We start from the raw sequence: 21,027 nt of genomic DNA, 5'->3' as shown, positions 1-21,027 counted from the left end.
CCCCACACACACACACACACTGTATCCTGCATGACAGCATTTCATCCTCACCAGGTGGTGTCTCCCAGAAGATGCAATAAGTCATTGCCTCCTCCTTTCATTGTGAAGTGACTGCCTAAGCCTAAAGCAATGATTTGTAGAATACTATTGTGTAATGTCATAATGGCTCTAAGACATCTAGTAACTCAACAAAATAGTTGCTGGCAGAAAAAGAAAAAGCACATCCAAATCTAAAATAATCTAGAGAAAGTATCTGTTCCAGTGGGAATAAATCTCTACCCTCTCCATAAAGAAGCAGCCCTGAGACCTCTCAAATGACAGTTACAGGGTGTGTGAGTGGGTGGATGGGATGCAACTGTGATGGTTCTTACATATATCCTTCTGTGTAAGTCTGCTCCATGTACATTATTTACTAGGTTATCTCACCTAGTCCCATGAATTCATTACCATCTATATTCTAGCAACTTTAAAATGTATTTCTGAACCTTAAATATCTTCCCTGAACATCACACTAATATCCAAATGCCCTCTACATGAATATCTTAGAGATATTTGAACTTAGAATATTCAACTGCAGATCCCCGCCCCCAAAACAGGCTCCCGCTTTAGACTTCCCCATCTCAGTTAACAGTAACTCCATCCTTCTAAGTTCCTCAGGCTGAAATCCTATAATATTTGATGATACCTCTAATCTTTCACTTCTGTCCACCCCTGATCTTTGATCAGCAAATTTTCTCAGCTTTACTTAAAGTTCGACTTCATTAGAACCACTGTAGTGCGTGCTTCCATCATCTCTCTCCAAGATTATTGCAAACTGGATGAGATCATGTACCTCCTCTGATCAAAACCTTTATGTTTCTTACCTACTCAGAGTAAAAGGCAAATCCTTATCATGACTTACAAGGTCCAGATAATCTGGCAGCCTCCAACCCCTCCCCTTGATTAACCCCAACTCCCCAACCTCTCTCTGATCTCACGTCCTAAACCCCCTCCACCCCATACTGTCTGCTTTCCTACACCGGCCTCTTTGCTGAACCTACATCATGCCAAGCACATTTGCACCTTATGCTCTCTTTGCTTGGAACATACTTCTCCACATATCTGCCTGGCATGCTCTCTCATATCTCAAGTCTTTGTTCAAATGTCACCTCCTCAGAGAGGCATCCCCAGACCACCTATAAAAAAACAGCACCCCTCCTCCGATACTCCTTATCTCCCTTACCCTGTTTAATTTTTTATGGCATTTATCATATACTGTTTGTTTATTCATCTCCTCTGATAAAATATAGATTCCACAAATACATGGTTTTTGTATGATTTGGTCACTAATCTTTGGCTTCCTACAAGACTGCCAGCACGTGATATACATTCAATAAATACTTTTTGAATGAATTACAGCTAAACCCACTCCAGCATTTCTAGCTCCATAAGTCTTTTAGTTCCAAGACATTTTTGGCTTCTTAACTTTAGTTAGCACAAGCTACTGTTGAATCTAGGTATGTGTTAACTAATCAAACAAACTATTAGAACCAAACATATCTGCTCAAGTTAGCCCATTGAACTCAGAATTTCTGGTAAATATACTTACATCAATGAATTCAGTCACATATGAAATTCTGGTTTTTATTCCTTAATCAAACAACATCAAAATCTGTCTCCACATGTATTCCCCAGTTTTCTGCTGATATAAATGAGCAAAGTTGTGTAAAAGCTTCTCCTCTGATTTGACTTTATAATTGACATTAGGGCATGCCCTGTTACAGAGCTGGAGATGGTGGGGAGTGGGATGAAGAAGCCTAAGGAGAATTAAGGTTGCTTTCTCAGGAGAAAAAGCAACAGTGTTTTATAGCAAGAAGAGCCTTAGGGACCATTTAAAGGAGCAAGGGAGGCTCAGTCACATTTGAGAATTCAGGGGCCTCTGAATTCTCCAAAAACACCTAATTTCCCTCATTTCTATTCTCACTTCCTACTCTTCCTAACCAATAAACAAAAGAAATCTGGCAAAGCTATGATTCAGTAGACATTGCAACTTGGCAATATACAGAATGAAATTACAATTTGGATTCAGTCAACTTTGCTTGTTATCTCTGGGGAGAGGGAGGAGATTGGAATTGAAGGTGGTTTGTAATCTGTAATTTAAAAAATCAAAGCATTCATGGATTCTATATGATTAAAATTAATTTCAAAATTACAATTAGAAGGAAGTATGAAAAGTATCTTTTCTTTAGGAACTCAGGTAGAGCAATGACTGTCTGCCCAGTACAGCCATACCCCTCTGAATGGCATGTACCCAGAGGCATGTTCCCAGAACTCCTTCTAAAAGTTTGCCATTGTTATGTACCCAGTCCTATAGTATACATCTGATCCTGTCTTGCCATATTTTCCCCTGGCTGTAATCACTTCTCACCTGTATTTACCATCTCCCAAATCCTCTGATTTGACAGTAACCACTACTTCCCCAGTTGTAACTCTGGCTTCTTTAGACTACAGCCCTTCCTCTGTGGTAACATATTCATGAACCACTTTGAGTAGCAACACTTGTCTCAGATATCCTTTGCAACCTAGACAAACAGATCGATCTCAGGGTAGAACCTAGACAATTGTTGAATGATATAATGTATAATAAAGAATATATAAGATGGTATAGGACAAAAGAGGAGAGGTACCAACTCCTCATAATGTCATCAGAGAAGACTTCCCAGAAGAGATAACTATTGAGGAGGAGGAGGAGGAAGATAGTACATATGTATGTTCTAGGTGCTTTACATATGTTCTCATTAAATCCTCTCAATAACTCAAACAAATTCTCTTGTTATGTCTATTTTATAATTGTAGGGACAAAAGAACAGTGAGATTAAGTGACTTTGCCCATGTTCACACAGCTTACAAATGGTGGAGCTGAAATTCAAACCTAGCAAGTCTAGCTCCTGAGTCCTTGCTCTTAATCATGGGTGAGAAGACAGAACTCAGCAGAGGTTGAAGATGGCATTCTGTCTAAACCAAGGGGACAGTATACACAAAGTAATGAAAATGTGAGAGAACATGGTTTGTTCAAGAAAACAAGGCATTCAGTATGTGGCTGGAGTGTGAATAGTGGTAGGAAAGGATAATGGAAGGGTAGGCAAAAACCAGTTCATGAAGGGGCTTATTTGCTGGATTTTAGCACATGGAAATGGGTTGTTGAAAGGTTTTAAGCAGAACAACAACATAATCAGACCATGATCAGAATAGTATATTTGAATAGTCCCTCTGGCAGTTATATGGAGTATAGATTGGAATAGATTGAAACTGGAGGCTCTGGTATTATTAGGAAGCATTTGCATTATCCTGAGAAGATGATGAGGGCTTAACCAGAGCAGCAATATTAATGATAGAAAAAGAGATGGAGTTGAATGCCACAAAATGAAACTGAAACTTTTGTATTTCAAATGTATCAACAGTATTCGAAAAGAGGAAAATAAAATAATGGTGTTATGTGTTTTCCTCTGTCTTCCTGTTAATGAAGTAGTACTCATTAAAGTCTTCAAAGAGTCAAAGATATTGTCTGGTTCAGTAAATATTATACAACTTTTTAGACAAGAGTAAATAGACAATTATTATTTCACAAACAATAATATTTAATGTTTCCACAGTGAAGAAATAAATAAATATGAAGATTAAATCTTTTATTTTACAAGGTTTTTAAGACATGAAACAAACTTATTTATACATAAAGGAAAATTAGAATTATAAACAAGAGCTTATCATGATGACATTACCCATCACTTTTACCTTTAAAACCTATGCTTGGGTAGCCATCTAAAAATAAGGACCAGCATATTTTATTACTAGAATATCTTTTATGTTTTGTATATTTAAGCTCTTTATTTATTAGAAGGTGTGTCATTAAAAATTCATTTAGAGCATTATTGCTTATCAGAAAAATTTAATTTTTTTTCTCAGCGATGAATGAATCAGTTCCACTTGGAATTTCTAAGGACTCAGTTTTAGTCAGTATTTTCGAAGAATGATAAAGCTCAGAAATAGAATCTTAATTAATATAACAAACATTGGCCATTGAAATGGAGCCAAGACAAGATGCTGAAATAATATACTTGTTAATAGTCAACCCACATTTATGAATATTGGCATATATTAGTAAATAGTTATCTTAAAGCAAAAGATTCTCTTATATATAATCTATTTCCATCAACATGCTAAAAATTATAAAAATCTAAATTATGTTTAATAAGTGACATGAAATGATTTTCAAAAAGGAATTTTTGTTACAAATTTTTTATTAGAAAATGCCATAAAAGCATAATAAAATATAATATTTTAAGCCTTTAAAATAAGATATAAGGATGAGCTTTTGAGTATTTACATGGATTAATGAATTATATGCCAAATGCTCCTGAAATGATACCTAGTTCCCATTAAACCTGTGCACACTCACTATATGAGCTATTTTTCTTTAGAATTGAATTCTGTGAGAAGTCTTTTTTGATCACAGAAATTTACTTAAATTTATACATATATTAATAATTATATATGGTAAATTAAAATGCCCTTATCTGCAATACATACATTGTATAATATCAAAGTATTCTTAGTCTTAAAAAAGAAAACAGGAGAGAGAAATAAAGAGTAGATCAGTTGCAACATTTACGTTTGGTATCCTACTGACTAGATATGCAGCCTTTGAAATCTACAATGATATTTTACGCTTTGGACCTCAGTTAATTCTATTTGCATTTCTCTTTAACATTTGAAAATTATTCACGATAACTTAATTTTCATTATGTTTACCTGCAAACTTTATATATTTTTGAAAAAATATTTTGCTGCTCTTTGATTATAATGTTCTGTAATTATTAACTTGTTACCTAAAGTAGCTATCTCTATAATCATTTTCAAGTAATGTGTAAAGATGCATCTTTGTGAATATATTTTGAAAACTTGGTTACTATAATAGAAATAGACACTAGAAATTAAAAATTGAATGAATTGTTATGATTCATATACAGTATGGTGTGTTATTTAAAATTTTATTCTAGAGCATTTTTTAACATGCAGCAGAATACTGCTGTTCTCTGAAATGATCCCTTTTTACAATCATAAAATTTTATGTATTATTTCTTATAATCTTTTGAATATGATACTTGCATTCCAGAATGAATTAATGAATTATAAAAGGTCCAGATACTTTCATTTGGTTAAAAAAATAAACACCTGTATTTGAATCTTTAGAGAATAAAATAAGCAATATATGGGTTAGGGTTAAAATATATAATATTTGAACAACTGTTTTATATATTTCAAAATTCATATGCTTTTCATAAATAGATTTATCTATTTGTCCTATAAAACAACTTTAAAATTACTATTGCTTTGACCTTCAAAATTATAGTATACAAATAAATGCTTCATTCCCCACCCACGCCTACCTCTCCAAAAGGAAGCTTACCAGTAGTCTCGCACAGTAGTGAGCAATGTTAAATTAAAAAGTATTGGGCATACAGAGCAAAGGAAGATAATTTTTATGTTAAAGCAGTTTTCACCATCAAACATCAAAAGAGTTATAAACTGTGAATGAACTACCTTTAAACCATGGTCTTTATGGTTAAATTAATTTTCTGAATGCTTTTAGAAGTGACTATGTTACCACATTTTAAAATATTTTAAATGACAAATATTTTACATTTCATGAATAGTACCTAAACAGGTTTGATTATATACATTTTCCTTTGCCTGGGAACTAAAATGCTGTAAGGTCTTCCTGGACCAAAGTAAATGCCATAAATTGATAAGTTTATCTCAGAAAAGGATTGGGGTATTTAGAGACAAATTAATAATCAAATAACTATTTGTCACCCAAAAAAAGTGATATACCTTCAGATGTGTTTAAGTCACAGCCAAAATACAAATTACTTGTGTAAAATCTAGTCTGCTGAATAAACAATTATTTTTTAAGTTATAGCAAGTAATACAGTAATAGAAACCTTTTCAATTAATAGAAATTAAGATAATTATAAAGCTAATATGTAATTCTCAATAGTTGCAACGCTTGCAAGTGTTCATTTGGATAACAGCAAAACAACAACAAAGGACTCTTTTAAAATGTATATTTTTCAGTTTTATTTCAAATGTTGTGTAGCATAAGAACCCTTGCTCAGAGATAATTTTTTAGCCATGGAAAAGTAGTACAAAATATGTTCCAAAGTACTGAAGGAATTAATTGTTCTATTAGGTAATAATTACTCAGAGGAATGAGCATTAGTGATTTATGGCTTAAAGTGCTTGGGTCTAATCATCATTTTGGCCTGTTTGAGGGAGGACTTGTAGCCACTAGGATGTGCCTCACTCACACCAGGCCAGGTGCCCCAGAAAATCCCATTACGGATACCTCTGTATTTTTGGTGATAATATTTGCCATTTAAGTTTGCAGAAAGACATGCATCAAACCACCAACCCGAACTGTAGTAGAGGCCACAGTTCCCAGAAGGATATCGGTCATTGTCTCTATCTGGGGTGGTGAAAAACTTCATATCATGGTTATAGTATTTACTGAAACGTAAGGCATCTCCAGCTGTGCCATTATAGTTACCAATATGTAAACGGTATCTGAGAAACTCATTGGCCACGTAAAACTGATCATACAAGGCATAGAGTTTGACACCATTAAAGTCTTCAAGATCTATTCTTAGAATCATTTCCTTACTTTTGGTCAGAAGATGAATTTTATCATTCCCCAGCCAAAATTCTCTTCTGAGGTTTCCAAAGCCTACTTTGTAGTCTTTCCATGTTTTGGTGAAGTTGGTGCTTCCATCGAGACGTGCCTGCAGCACTGTCCAGCCTCCCCCCATGGTCTCCATGTCACAGTAAACTTCAAAGCTACTATTTTTGGGATCCGGTATAACTCTGTAGGTCTCACTGCTTCTTTTGCCTATTACATAGTAGTCAGAGCAGTCTTGATATATTAGATGATGAACTGAAGGGGGAAGAAAAGAAAGCATTGGATTTTGTTAATAAAAACTATATATCTAAAGAATTCTTTGCAGGTACAAAAGCAGTATGACAATTCCATCAATGGTGATAATGACACCTTGTTCTGCTAAACTTACTTGAACCTATTTAGCAAATGCTAGTTAAGGCCTCAGAACAAGAACCTGGTGTTACAAAGCAGACAAGTCTCTCCAACATACTCTTGGTTGATAATAATATTGACAACATCGACAACAAACAAAAAGAAGAAATGAAAATAATAGTTTTAGTAATTTAGTAATATTTAGTGAGGATTCTCCATGTGTTCTAGGCATTCTGCCAAAGGCTGATAATATTTTCACACTTAATCTGCACATGAATCTTATGATGTAGATATTATTGCCAATCTCCTGGTGATAATATTTAGGTTTAAAGAGGATCAGTGGCTTGCCCAAGTTCACGGAAGCATGAAATGGCAGAGCTAGGACTCAGATCTGGCTGGCTGCAAAGCTTGTTCTTATACCCACTTCATCCCTTGGATCCTGAAAGTCTGATGATTTCAACTCTCCTATTCTACATATACAGACAAACATAGGCTTCTATTTCCTTTCACCTAAAGGAGCTAACAGTCTCCACTGTCAAAAAGTTTTATAGAATATGTTCCAAGTGATATGCCAGAATTCTAATATACAGCATCAATTGTACATTCATTTATTTTCCTTGTTTGACAAGTAAATCAAGAAACCCAAGTAAAAAGAACTTTTTTTTAATAATGTACTAATAGTCTCATTTTGAATTTAATATCCAGGAAAGCATTTAGCCAGATTTCACATGTTTGGTTTCTAGAAAAAAAAATGACAGGTGATTGTGTTCAGGATAATAATCAGCTAATGTAGTTCTGTAGGAATCAAATATAGATATTTACTCCCAGATAATTTTTATAAAAATTTATGCCAGATAAGGTAAGTTTAACATAAGCTACTTCGAGGCACAAAATAAAAATCTATTCATATGTATTTAGAGTTCAAAATATTCAGGTATTTTAGTAGAAAAGTAGCTAAGAGAATCTAATGTGTGCCCAAGGATGTCACCTACGATGTGAACATCTGCCTTGCAATGTGTGGGGTACCTTTAGATACAGGCTGCCAGGAGTATTAGCAACAGTAATTCTTGAGACCCCCACATACTTTCACCAGCTGATGCCCTGGAGATGGAGCATGGTTCAAATGAATGTGACCTCTGCCCCAGGCACCATATCCCGTCAACCTCAGGCAGATAAGGCTTTCCAAAATGTCACAAGACTATCAGCAGCAGTGGTCCCAGGAAATCAGTTGGAAAGTCAGGGCTTGAAGGAATCAGTGGCACAGCTGGTTCATGGGAAGAGTGGGCAGTTAGGTTTGTTGTCTTTAACATATATTTATTAAAGTTAATTCAGGTAGTCTGGATGGTGAGGATGGGTTCTATTTTTATATGTTTGAGTTCTAGTTTAAGGTAAAAGAGGGAAAGAAATAAAAATGTATTCCTTCACTTAGGGGCATGCCAAAGCTCCCCTTAAAATGTTTTTGTGCCACTAGGTCTCAAAGCAAAAAGTTTTGCATACACGTGAAACCATATAACTGCTTTTATTCCACCTATAAAATCTCCAATTTTCACTAGATATTCACTAGGTATTTGGGATTATGAACTACTTGCCAAAATCTTTCAAAGATCTCTTGTTGACACATGAGAAGGAGTAGTCAGCAGACCACAAGAAACTGATTTTCAATAAACAGAGCACAACCACAAACACTACTTTATCTCCATTGTTTTCGAACACTTCAGTGAAGAGATAAGTTAAATGTACTAAAACATTAAAAAATTCTTTCTCTCTGCTTCTGTTTGTATGTAGCTCTGGCATCAGCAAAGATCTTTGAACTTAAAGGTGCTTTCTAATGGATACAGAACTAATTATGATTTTTGTAATTAGGGTCCTATATCATGTCTGTGGTCACATTTACAAAGATATTAGTTTTTCCTGTGCTGCCTTGATGAATAAAAGGCTTAATTTCTTTAATCTATCATTTATGTAACTTATTTTCTCAGGTTAATGTTTATAAATATTGTCTAGCTATACAACATTCATGAAGAAATGATAAGAAAATGTTATTATACATACCTGGACTTGATTGTGTTTGTCCTTGACTGGGACAGTTAGAGGAACATTTGCCATCCAAACTGTTGACAACAAATGTTAGATTTGCCACTTTGTTATCAACATAATTTTCTATGTTGTTCATATTTACAAGATTCAGCTTCTCCAGGCGACCCTGAAGCACATCGATCTCCTTCTTTGCATTCTTTAGGTCAGAGGACAGCTTGTTAACCTCTCCTTCTAATTCAGTAACTCTGTTGTCATCAGCCTCCCCCAGGGCTCCTGTGCCAGGTGAAAACAGTCCATTTCTGCTCTGGTCTCGATTGTCATCAGCCTGAAGTTTGCAATCTTGGCAACATTTTTTCAGACTATTTACAATTTCCTTTAGGTTCTGGACTTCTTTGAACACCTCCTCGATCCTGCCAACTGCTTCGGGAGTTGAATAGCCAGTGGGGGCAGGTTCACATGGTAGGGGCATTCGCCTCCCTCTTCGCATTTCCCTCTGCTCTCGAGTCTCACTGGGCAGGCGTCCTTGGCTGTTTCATCTTTAATCTCTTCTGTTTCATTGTTTGCTGCAACCAAAAAGCCATAAGCTGCAAGGACAGCTGAGCTTAGCCAGCAACAGGTCGCTAGCCTCATCTTTGCCGTGGTGCTTGCCCCAGCAGGAAAGTGTGCAGGGCTGGAGCTGTTTTAATAGCGGCAGCTGCCTGCCTGAGTCAGGCTTTCTGTCTTCTCAGAAAAGGGCGGGAGCACTTGCATCATAAGTTTCAGAAACTCAGAGAAGAGGAGATTGTCCTCATCAAACAGTTTGCCAAAAACTGTTACTTATTCTCCAACAAAATTATGCTGATCGGAATTACAATTAGTTGATCGGATGCACATATTGAACAAGTTTCACTTTCATCTTTTATTTTGTAAAACACACGAAACATCTTGGATTTCAAAATAATTATGTTCGAAAAAATCATTTAATTGTACTTAATTCCACTTAAAAAAAAAAAAGCTTTTTAAAGATAAAAATTAAATGCTAGTTATCCAGACTGTATGAAGAACAGAAGAAATGTTACAAAAATGGAAATGGTCTTTCGGGGGACATTGAAGATCCTGTATTTTCTTCACGTTGGATATTCAGGTGAAATCTTAAGCACTTAAAAATACTTTTCTTTTTTTAACTTAACAAAGTGCAGCTTTCTGGTTCATGCCATCAACTATTTAAAAAGGGGAAAGAAAACTAGTAGAGAAAAAAAAAGGGGGCTGCTTTTTTTTTTTTTACCATAACATGGTGTAGTAGAAATGACTAAAACAACTAAAAGTACATCATTGTCTTTTATCAAAACCAGCAGTCTTCTCTTTTGACCCTCACCATTTTTGTGATTATACTGTCATCTTCCACAGCTGCCCAAGTGTAAATCTTTGAACTATTCCTGGCTCTGTTCTGATTCTTCTTATCTCCAAGCATCTTTGCCTTCCCCACCACTGGCAGCCCTAATAGTCCTGCCTCTGTGCGTTCTGCCTCTATAGTGGGTTGCTCTACCTGGTCTTTGTGCCTCTGGGTGTATCACTACCTTGCCCAAAATATGCCAGCACTGATGACTTTTTCTCGGTTTCAAAATTTTTCAGATTTAACACTTCTCTCCTCAGAGACTGAGAACAGGAAGGGGGAACAGCTTCATTTGGAGAAACTACCTCCTTTTAATTTGTTTTGCATATTGGCATCTCATATAAGATTTCTTAATAAAATGAGGATTTTATTGCTTTAGAAATAATTTCAAAATGGCCAACATAGATAAAAATCCAAATTCTTTATTGTATTATTTAAGGTACTCTGTAATCTATCTCATATTTATTTCTTTAACCTGATTTCTTATGACTCCTCCTATAGACTCCCTTTATGCCAGCCAAACTATCCTATTCATTTTCTCTAAATGTGTCAGACTCACTTTACACTTCTTCAATTGTATTTACTCCTGAATACTCAGGAGACCTGGATTCTGCCCCCTGGATCTACCTTACTGGATAGATAGATCATTAACTTTACTGAGCCTTGGTTCTTGGAACTGTGAAGGAGGAATTTGGCTATTCTTCCCTCATACAGGAATGATAATTATAAAAACTTTGAGTTGAATGTTTCAGGAAAAATATGAGTGTATTCCAAAAAAAGTTGTCAAACGTGTTCTACACACCCTATCTCTCATTTTCCTCCATCTTCTTCCAGCTTCTTTAAAATTAAGTTGTTTTTCTCTTCATTCTATTCAATCTATTCAAACCAATTTTAGACAAAAATTTTAACTTTATAACTAAAAATATCTATTTAATCTCCTAATTTCTTTTCTTTCTCCTTACCTGCTTTCAAGCTGTGACACTACCCTGTTGCAAGGAGGATACAGATAATATATTAAAATATTTTATAAAGTAGAAATATGTAGTAATAATGTTTATTATTATTAAATAATAAATTATTAAATGCCCTTGACTGGCTAGGATGTAAATCCATATACTTAGCCAATCAAATATTTATTAAGGATCTTCTGTGTACTCTCGGCCCTATGTTAGAGTGTATAGTGAATGTCATGGCCTTTTTCATTTGTTTATTCATTCATTCATCCATCCATTCATCATATATTAACTGAGAACCCTCTACATGCAAGACACTATTCCAGGCACTTAGGCTACACTAGTGAACAAATGAAACAAAAATCCCTTTTTACTTCTTGGGAAGGAGTATTGAAGACCTTGTATTTTCTTTATATAGGATTTTCAAGTAAATTATAAGCACTTCTTTTAAAAAATTTCTAAATCTATCAAAAGTACAGTTTTCTGACTCTTGCAATGGGCTTTATTTCATCTGTTTGTATCAGGGATTTGCTTTCCTAGCACAGCTGCTGACTCTTATGCCCAGAATACCACACTTAGCCAAGGGGGTACTGTTCCACCTAAAAAGCTTAGATGTGCTCCGGGAACTGGCTTTTGTCCCTTCAGGATCCATTAAAAAGTTTCCCAAACAAAATCAGAGAACTATTTCATTAATCAGTTTTATTAACACTTCTAGGGCATCTGCTGGGTTCTCAATTTTAAAAATCATTGGCCACTTACTATAGGCAGACACTAAGTGACTACCACGTGAAAGAGGCTCAGCCTGCCTCATGAATTTATAAACCAGGGGGCCAAAGAGTGTGGTGCTACAATTATGCAAGAAACTTTTACAAATACTATCTCACTACATCCTCTCACCTGTATAATTACTATCTGCACTTGCAAAGATAGGGCTCAAAACAATAAATGTCTTGCCTATGGTTTTACAGTTTTTAAGAGACAGAGTTGGAATTTGAACCTGGATCTGACTCCAAAGTTCATGTCTTTTCTCTTATGCCACATTGCCACGTAAGGGGAAAGATAATACTGGAAAAGCATATTGGTACCATGTTGTGGAGAACCTGGTGCTTAATCACTGCTTTGGTCAGTAGGGAGCCACCGAAGTTTCTGATCAAAGGAATAATAAAATTAGTTAAGCAGTTCAGAGAAATTAATCTATCAATGAAATGCTATATGTATTGGAAAGGGAAAGATTAAGTAAAAAGAACAGTTTAGAAGCCACTTAAATAGTCCAAGCCATTGTTTCCCAAAGTATGTTTTCTGGAACATGAGTGACTAGATGTTGATGAATGTTATATGAAAATAGAATTCCAGGACTAGCAGCTCTGAAAAATACCAGTCTTATGCTAATGTGTATTATGGCTGGCCAATGGGAAAGTGATGTATACAGCATTTTTTTAACATTAGTTAACAATAGGAACCTTTTATTTTCTAGGACCATTTTCAGGAATGAGTCTTCTGCTAGAAACCAACAGGACTGGTGTCCTGGATGAGAGATATTAGTGTGATGGAAGGCGCTAAGTAAGCAGTGAACCAGAGTGGTGACAGGAGTGGTGGTAATGGGGTTGCAGACATTGCTATAAGGAATGATATAAGCCATAGGATCTGATAAGTGATAAAAACAGATGAAGTGGGAGAGTGAGGGAAAACTATGAAATATGACTGGTTGAAGTAATGGCATGGCAATGAGAGTAGAGAAGGAACAGTCTGTTGAGGAGTATGGAGTTCCACCCTCTGACCTTGACCTTTGCTTCCTTCCTCTTGTTGGAAAGTCTTTCTGGATTTTCTCATCATGCCCAGCCTTCCTTGACTCCTTGTTATCATCTACTGAGTCCTCATGATAGTGTCAGAATCTTCCCTTCTACTACAAATCTGCCCCAAACACAGAACTGATACCTTATACCCATTTACAGATTTGTTTTTCAGATCTAAATAAATTATTTAACACCCATATTTGGTGGAATTTTGAAGTAGCAAAATTTGATTCTATAAGCCACATATGAAAATTACTTTCATCAGTCTATATTCACATTCATAACAAATTCAAACTTCTTTATTATTTTTTCTTATGCAAAGTATATTGAAGGGAGGATTTGCACTTAGTTTTTTGGGGTCAGATTCCAAAGCAAATTTTCATTTCCTCTAATATACATTTTTTTTTAAAGAAACACTTTATGTCTCTATTTATACCAAAGGAAGTTAGTAAATTTAATGACCATCATTATTTATAGTACTGAGATCCTTTCACTGATATTATCTTTATTAATTTAACATATTTGTAGTTTTGATTTATTAAGTTCAAAAAGCTTTAATTATTCTCCAGGGAATGCATGTTTTGTGATAAAAAATTTTAAACATTCGCTTTTTAGGCTACTTGATTTGAAATGTCAATAGTAAATAATGTTTTCTTTAATATTCCTTAGAGACCTTAGTCCTTGTTCATTATAAATTTCATAAAAAGAATTTTAAACAAAATCTTGAACTTTAAACAAAAACACAACCCATAGAGAGATCAAGAATTGCCTGGTTTGGGTTAAAATAGGATAGCTGGGCAAATTCTTTGGTCTGTCTTACCAGTACCTCACTGTAGAATAAATGAAGAGATTCAGACTAGAAATCTCTCCAGTATGGACCTACCATGAAAGATACATTATGTGAATAAATTATGTGAACATTAAGCATTCTGGTTCAATAAGAGTATAGGGTAGAAACATCGAAAGGTCTACTTTTTATGACTACAGAACATATAGTTGTCTGATGTGCAAATGGCCTAGGTCTCAGTGGGGTATTTGGGTTTCTCAGGTTAGAATTTTATGAAACTGGAATATTCCATGGGAGTTTTGGAAGGTCCATCAATCAATACCTATCAACAAAATCTCTTTCTATTATGTACCCCACACTAAACCAGGAATCGTGGAAGATCCAAGAAATCCATGGAGCATGACATCTAATTTAATTCTCATCTCTCTAATTTCCAGATTTATAAAATTTCATACAACCAATGTTGAGGAAACAAAATGTATTTATTTATTGGAGATTGATTAAGTTTTCTTTCATATTCCTGAGACAAAATAAACAATAAAACCATGGTAAAAAAAAAAAAATCATGGAAATCAAATTGTGGCTTTCTGCACCTTCTCTTTGTTTCTCATTTTTTGTGGTACTTACATTCTGTAAAATCATCATAAACATCGAATTAGCAAATACTGACCATTGCTCCTAGAGGACGTGCTAGATTAAGTTTCTGCAAGCCTCTGGTCATAATGTTTTTGTCAACAGATCAATACATAACCTTGTTTTAAATATGTTTCTGTTTATAAAGACATCTTGTTTAATATATGTTGTTGATCCATTCGCATGGAACTCATGACCAACAGAACTGTAACTCATACCTGAAGGAAGCTTATCTAACACATGTATTTTCTCTATAAGGCTCATCACAACTTTCTCCTACTTAAAAACACAAGACAACACTTTAGTGCTAAGTTCAGGGGTCATTTTAAACAGTGAAATTACCAACAAAAAGTACAAAAATGTGAAAAACATGATACTTATACCATAACAAGTATGAGAGCTTAAACAAGATAGTAGAGTGTTGCTGTTTCTGAGCACAGCTGGAAATGTGTATATTGGGCAACTCAAATTTTTCACTATTCTGCACATGATCCCAGAAGCCCACAAGTATTAGATTGGATTACAAACAAATTTTAATGAGTATGCAAATTTGCAAATACAGACTCCATGAATAATGTAGATCGACTGTATATTGTTACAAATCCCATAGTTTTAAATTCTTGGAAATGTCTATACATTTATTTTAAGCTAGTATGATTAATCTGATTTTGCTTGTTTTACCTCTTGCATTCCTTGGGGTATTGTTTGTTTTGTCAATCTTTATTTGGCACTTTAATATATAAAATATGAATTTATATAATGTATAAAATATTACATGTATATATATTATGTTATATAATGTGATATGTAATATGTTATATAATTTATATAAATATGAATTAAATCAATATTTAGCTTAAGAACTTATTTTAATATTTTAGTTCATTGATAAAAATAGTGTGTATATTAAATCATTACAGAAAAGTGAAAATATTGAACTAATTCTATGCTAATTGATTTTATGCTGAATGCCTATCTTTTAAATGCCTATCCTTGCTCACTTTGAAAATCATATTTAAAAGACTTCAATTTATCTTATGAAATATATGTGTCAGCATGAGAGCTCTCAATAAATGTTAATTTAAAGGTGATTTCCACTTAGCTGATAACTAAAAATTTGTGAAATGTTATAGTGTTAATAGTAAACACAGAAATACAGTAATAGCTTGTCGTCCAAGTTCTTTTAAGAAATCTTTTAAAACATGTTTTAAAGTATTGCGTTCTAAGGGATAACATTATCTTATTTAGTTTATTTTTTTCTGCTTCTAGTTTGATAATATCTATGAGTTCAGTCATTTCCTGTTCTTTTCAGTGAAAACTTTTCAGGGTAGAAGAAACCACTTCATGATCATTATCAACAGATGTAAAATTGCTTGGTCCTTATTTTGTTTATTTTAAAGTATCCACCATTATTTATCACAGCTTTCCTCTGCTTGTGTATTTAACACAAAATTATTTTGGTTATGTTCGCATGTACAAATGACATGGCATGTGTTTTGACAGGTGATACAAAGTTCAGCTGCAACAACTGCTATTGTGCAAAAAGATGACAAAATAGACACACAAGCTGTGTCAGTAACATATATAGATTTAAAATAAATCTCCATTTATTACTGTGATAATCTCAAAAAGAGCATGACACAAGTGGAAGGAGCCTTAGGATAGTAGTCATGAAACTCATGTTTTTAGTGAGGAAACTTCCACTTTCTTACCACTTAACTAGGCCTTAGTTTTCTCATCTGTAATATGAGAAGATCAGATTGGAGATCTTTAAGGTCCTTTTCAGGTGTTTATGACTCTAAATATTATTAATTAGAAGGCATATAATAGTAAAGCAAATCATCAAAATGTAAATATATGTACAGACTGTCCTTTAATTAAATAATTAATTACAGTGGAAAATTATAAAAATCTACTTCATTTTATCTATTCATCTATTCAATGAATACTTATTTTGCATTTTTTGAACCATGCTCTGTATTGACCTTGTGGATGACCAGGGTGAAAAAACAGGCACATTCCTTACTCTATGGAGCATTAAGTTGCAGAACAATTGGGCAGAGGGAATGTATTTGGCCTTAGAGAGGGTTCAGTATGCACACCAAGGCCTTTTCTGAACCTCTCACTTCGCTCCCACTATGCAAGGGTATTGCTAACCCTGAAATGGCTGCTTTTAGACTCATATTTTGCAAATTAGACCACAAAGGTTGTATACGGTGTCTGTAAAGAACCACTGCTACGTTGGATATATGCTGCCTGGGCAGAGAAGCTTCCTGTTTTTCTCCCTTATTAGTCTCATTTCTTTGCCTTTTAACCCACTTCCCTAACTACCGCCACTCCAAAATCTCCCATTTACAAAGCAGAAAAGCAAACTGTTTAGAACAAAAGGGATTTTTAAAAGACAACCTTATCCCATAAAAATGGCACGTGTAACTTCCCTCAGTCTAAAATTTATTTAATGAATGGAGGGTATATTAATTCAATAAATTATAGATTCTGCAGAATGCACAGAATAAATATATAGCTGTAGCATTGAAAATATAAAAACATAGGAGCTAAATATATTAAAACTTTTTGCGTTTTACATTTAGTCTTTTCTCTGTTCTTTTCTCCTTTTTATGTCTTTGCTTCTGCGTTGTGAAGCAGTAAGGATAAGGAGGGAGAAGAAGTTGCTTTTTAGCAGTTTAAAAGCATATCAATCTGGGGATTTTACTTTTTCCTTTCTAAGGCAAGCACCAGAAGAGGAGCCTGGCCTGACTTGGAGAATCTAGGCCAAGTTTAAGTTGTTCTTCCTCAGTGTTCTTCCTCACTCCTCCACAAATAGCTAACATCTGCTGCTTATTATGTGGCCTATCTTCCCTAATTTTTCCCTCTAATTCCTACCCAAACACAGAAGACAAATATAGTTTAGACAAATAAAATAGAGCCCAGAGAGATGAAAGTGGTGGGATAAAGATGACAAAGAAACACAAAGTAAAGATACTGGTGGGAAAAAGAGGGAGAGAATTTGAATCATGGTGGGAGCTGTACCACAATCCTTTGTCTAATGAAGACATTAAGTCTATATGTAAAGCTAATTTTATAGGACTTATTTTTCCAGAATGGCTGTGGAGAAAACAAAGTTAGAGGACATGATTAAAATCAGAGCGTTAAGGCATCAGAGATAAATGCCTTCTCCATCATTTTGACAGTAGTCATGTTAATAGTTGCTTTAGATTATATTATTATATTGCCCATCAACAGTTAAATAAACTTTAAGGACATACAAGTTCCAAACAGCTTAACTTTATAAACAGTGTGAATTTTTAGCCAACATACCCAATTCCCAAATGTTTAAAGTAGTTTTGCTGTGTAACTATTTGCTTTCATAACAATTTAATTCATTATAATTTCTTAAGTTTTTCCTATTTAAAACTATCAGTACTACAGCAAATAGCAAATATCATGTTCAGGTATTTTAATAAGGAAACTTCCACTTTCTTACCACTTAACTAGGCCCTACTTTTCTCACCTGTAATATGAAAAGATCAGATTGAAGATCTTTAGGTCTTTTTCAGATGTTTATGGCTCTAAATATTATTAATTAGAAACCATATAATAGCGAAGCCAATCATCAAAATGTAAATGTAACTACGGATTGTCCTTTAATAAATCATTAATCCCAATGGAAAATTATAAAAATCTACTTCATTTTAGCTATTCATCTAGAATATACTAAAATATTAGAAGTTGAATATACTAGATATATATTCCATTAATTAATATAAAATATTTAGGACAAATAGCATGTGAAGTTTTCTAAAACAATTTTAATATTAAACAGCTATTTCAAGCTTATTTTTCACAGTGTCATAAAACCTCAGGAAATGACATTACGTGTTATCAAAACTAGCCCCTTTGTTTTACAGCTGAGTAAACAGGTCTAAGAAAAGTTAGATCGCTTGTCCAAGCCCGACTGAGGTTGCTCAGGTCTCCAATTTCCAGACCATCTGTTCTAGACTGATCTCCATAGTACCCTTAATTTGTAGCTAGATTATAGAAAAAAATGCTACAAAAATATGATTTACCCATATTAAAACTTTTCTAGTACACTCTTCTGCCATTTTTGAAAACAATAGTTTCTTCAGTTCTTTCAAAATACTTAGGAGTCCTCAAATGTGCTATTCACATGCCTTGCTGTACATGAAAATGATTCAGACAATTTTTCCAGTATATACTAATCTGTCTATGTAATTTTTTTCCCGTTTGCCTTTCTATGTTTATGCTTATGGTTTGTTGTCTGGCTTACGGTATAAATTCTGAGAATAATTTTTTTAGAAAACATCTTGTGTCCCACCCTAACCAGAACTGCATTCTAGAAGTCATGTGACATGTCTTTAAAATTTTTTTACTCTGAAAAACAATTTTTTAAAATTATAAATGAAACACTTGCTCATTACAAAAAAGATTAGAAGATACAGAAATTCAAATGACAACCGGAATTCTACGAACTATTTTTATTGTGGTAAAATGATCATAACATAAAATTCATCATTTTAACCATTTTAAGTTTACAATTCAGTGGCATTAAATACATTCACATTGTTATGCAACCATCACCACTATTTATCTCCAAAACTTTTTCATTATCCTGTACTGAAATCCATTTTACACTAACTCCCCATTCCTTGCTTCCCCAGCTCCTGGTAACCACTGTTCGTTCTACTTTCTGTCTCTATGGATTTGACTACTCTAGGTACCTTGTATAAGTGACATCGTATGAGATTTGTCCTTTGTGAATGGCTTATTTCACTTAGCATACTGTCTTCAAGGTATATTCATTATAACCTGTATAAAAATTTCATTTCTTTTTAAGGCTGAAATATATATCACATTTTGTTTATTTTATATATATATAAATATCACACTTTGTTTATCTACTCATCTGTCGAAGAAAATTTGGGTTGTTTCTACCTTTTGGCTATAATGAATAATGCTGTTGTGAACATAGGTGTGCAAATAACTGTTTTGAGTTCCTGCTTTTAGTTCTTTTGTGTATATACCCAAAAGTGGAATTGATATAGCTGTGCCCAGTTACATTCTCACTATCCGTGCACAAAGTTTCAAATTCCTCCATATCCGTGTGAATAATTGCTGTTTTCTGGGTTTTTTTTTGTTTTTTGTTTTTGTTTTTGTTTTTTTTAATAATAACCATCCTAATTGGTGTGAAGTGGTATCTCATTGTGATTTTGATTTGTGTTTCCTACAGACTAGTTATGTTGAGCATCTATCATGTGCTTATCAGCCATTTGTATTCTGTGGAAAAATGTCTATTCAAGTCCTTTGTCCATTTTCAATTGTATTGTATTTTTGTTGAGTGTAATATTACTCTTTTATTAACATTTTGGAATATTTTAAATCCTTTTTCTGAATATATATGTATGAGCATGTAATTTTATAAAAATTAACCATCTTCTATATAGTTTTTAATCTTTTAAGATTTTAAAGTATAATACACACACATTAAACCATTCAAAATATAAAGATAAAATTGAAATCAAATTCCTTCAAGCCCTATCATTCACCCTGTGGTAGCTACTGTCCTGACTTTTATGATAATCCTCTACCAGTTATTCTTCATAGTTTTACCAACTAACCATGATTCCTTAAACACCAAACTTCTTTTGCCTATTTTATTTTTGGAATTTAATTTTTTATTAAATTCCAAAAATAAAATTATTGGGGTGACATTGATTAATAAAATCAAATAAGTTTCAAGTGTACAACTCAACAATACGTCATATGTATATTGCATTGTGTGTTCACCATCTGAAGTTAAATTTCCTTCCGTCACCAAATATTTGACCCCCTTTATCCCTAACTTCCTCCCCCTCCCCCCTTCCCTCTGATAACCACTAATCCACTGTCCGTGTCCATGAGTTTGTCATGTTTGTTTGCTACTGTCAGTTTTGTATGCCACATATGAGTGAAATCATGTGGTTCTCAACTTTTTCTGTCTTACTTATTTCACTTAGCATGATTATCTCAATATCCATCCATGTTGTCTCAAATGGCTGGTTCATCTTTTCTTATGACTGAGTAATATTCCATTGTATGTATGTACCACATCTTCTTTATTCAATCATCTATCATAGGACACTTTAGTTGTTTCCATGTGTTGGCCAACATGAATAATGCTGCTATGAACGTCAGGGTGCACATATCTTTGCAGATAAATGTTTTCAAGTTTTTGGGGGGCAAATACTCAGAAGAGGGATTGCTGGGTTATATGCTAATTCTATTCTTAGTTTTTTGAGGAAACTCCATACTGTTTTCCATAGTGGCTGTACCAATTTACAGGGTTCCTTTTCCCCCACAACTTCTCCAACACTTGTTATTACTTGTCC

At 34.0% G+C, this 21,027-nt stretch overlaps 2 protein-coding genes across 8 annotated transcripts in view; one reads left to right on the top strand and one right to left on the bottom strand.

Annotated features, from left to right (window-relative positions):
* Positions 1-21,027, top strand: part of CCDC146 (coiled-coil domain containing 146) — a 139,757-nt gene that overhangs the window by 38,445 nt on the left and 80,285 nt on the right. The gene's annotated exons all lie outside the window — the stretch shown is intronic.
* FGL2 (fibrinogen like 2) lies at positions 6,090-9,834 on the bottom strand. The gene is given in 3 exon segments (XM_039848960.1): positions 6,090-6,970; positions 9,119-9,520; positions 9,523-9,834. Coding segments are annotated over 3 exon segments (1,320 nt in total). The 5' UTR covers positions 9,734-9,834; the 3' UTR covers positions 6,090-6,263.

The sequence above is a fragment of the Pteropus medius genome, unplaced genomic scaffold (genome assembly GCF_902729225.1).
Source record: "Pteropus medius unplaced genomic scaffold, Ma_sr-lr_union100, whole genome shotgun sequence".
In the NCBI taxonomy this organism is placed as follows: domain Eukaryota; kingdom Metazoa; phylum Chordata; class Mammalia; order Chiroptera; family Pteropodidae; genus Pteropus; species Pteropus medius.
The sequence above is the reverse complement of the archived record's forward strand: the minus strand, read 5'-3'. Positions and strand labels throughout refer to the sequence as shown.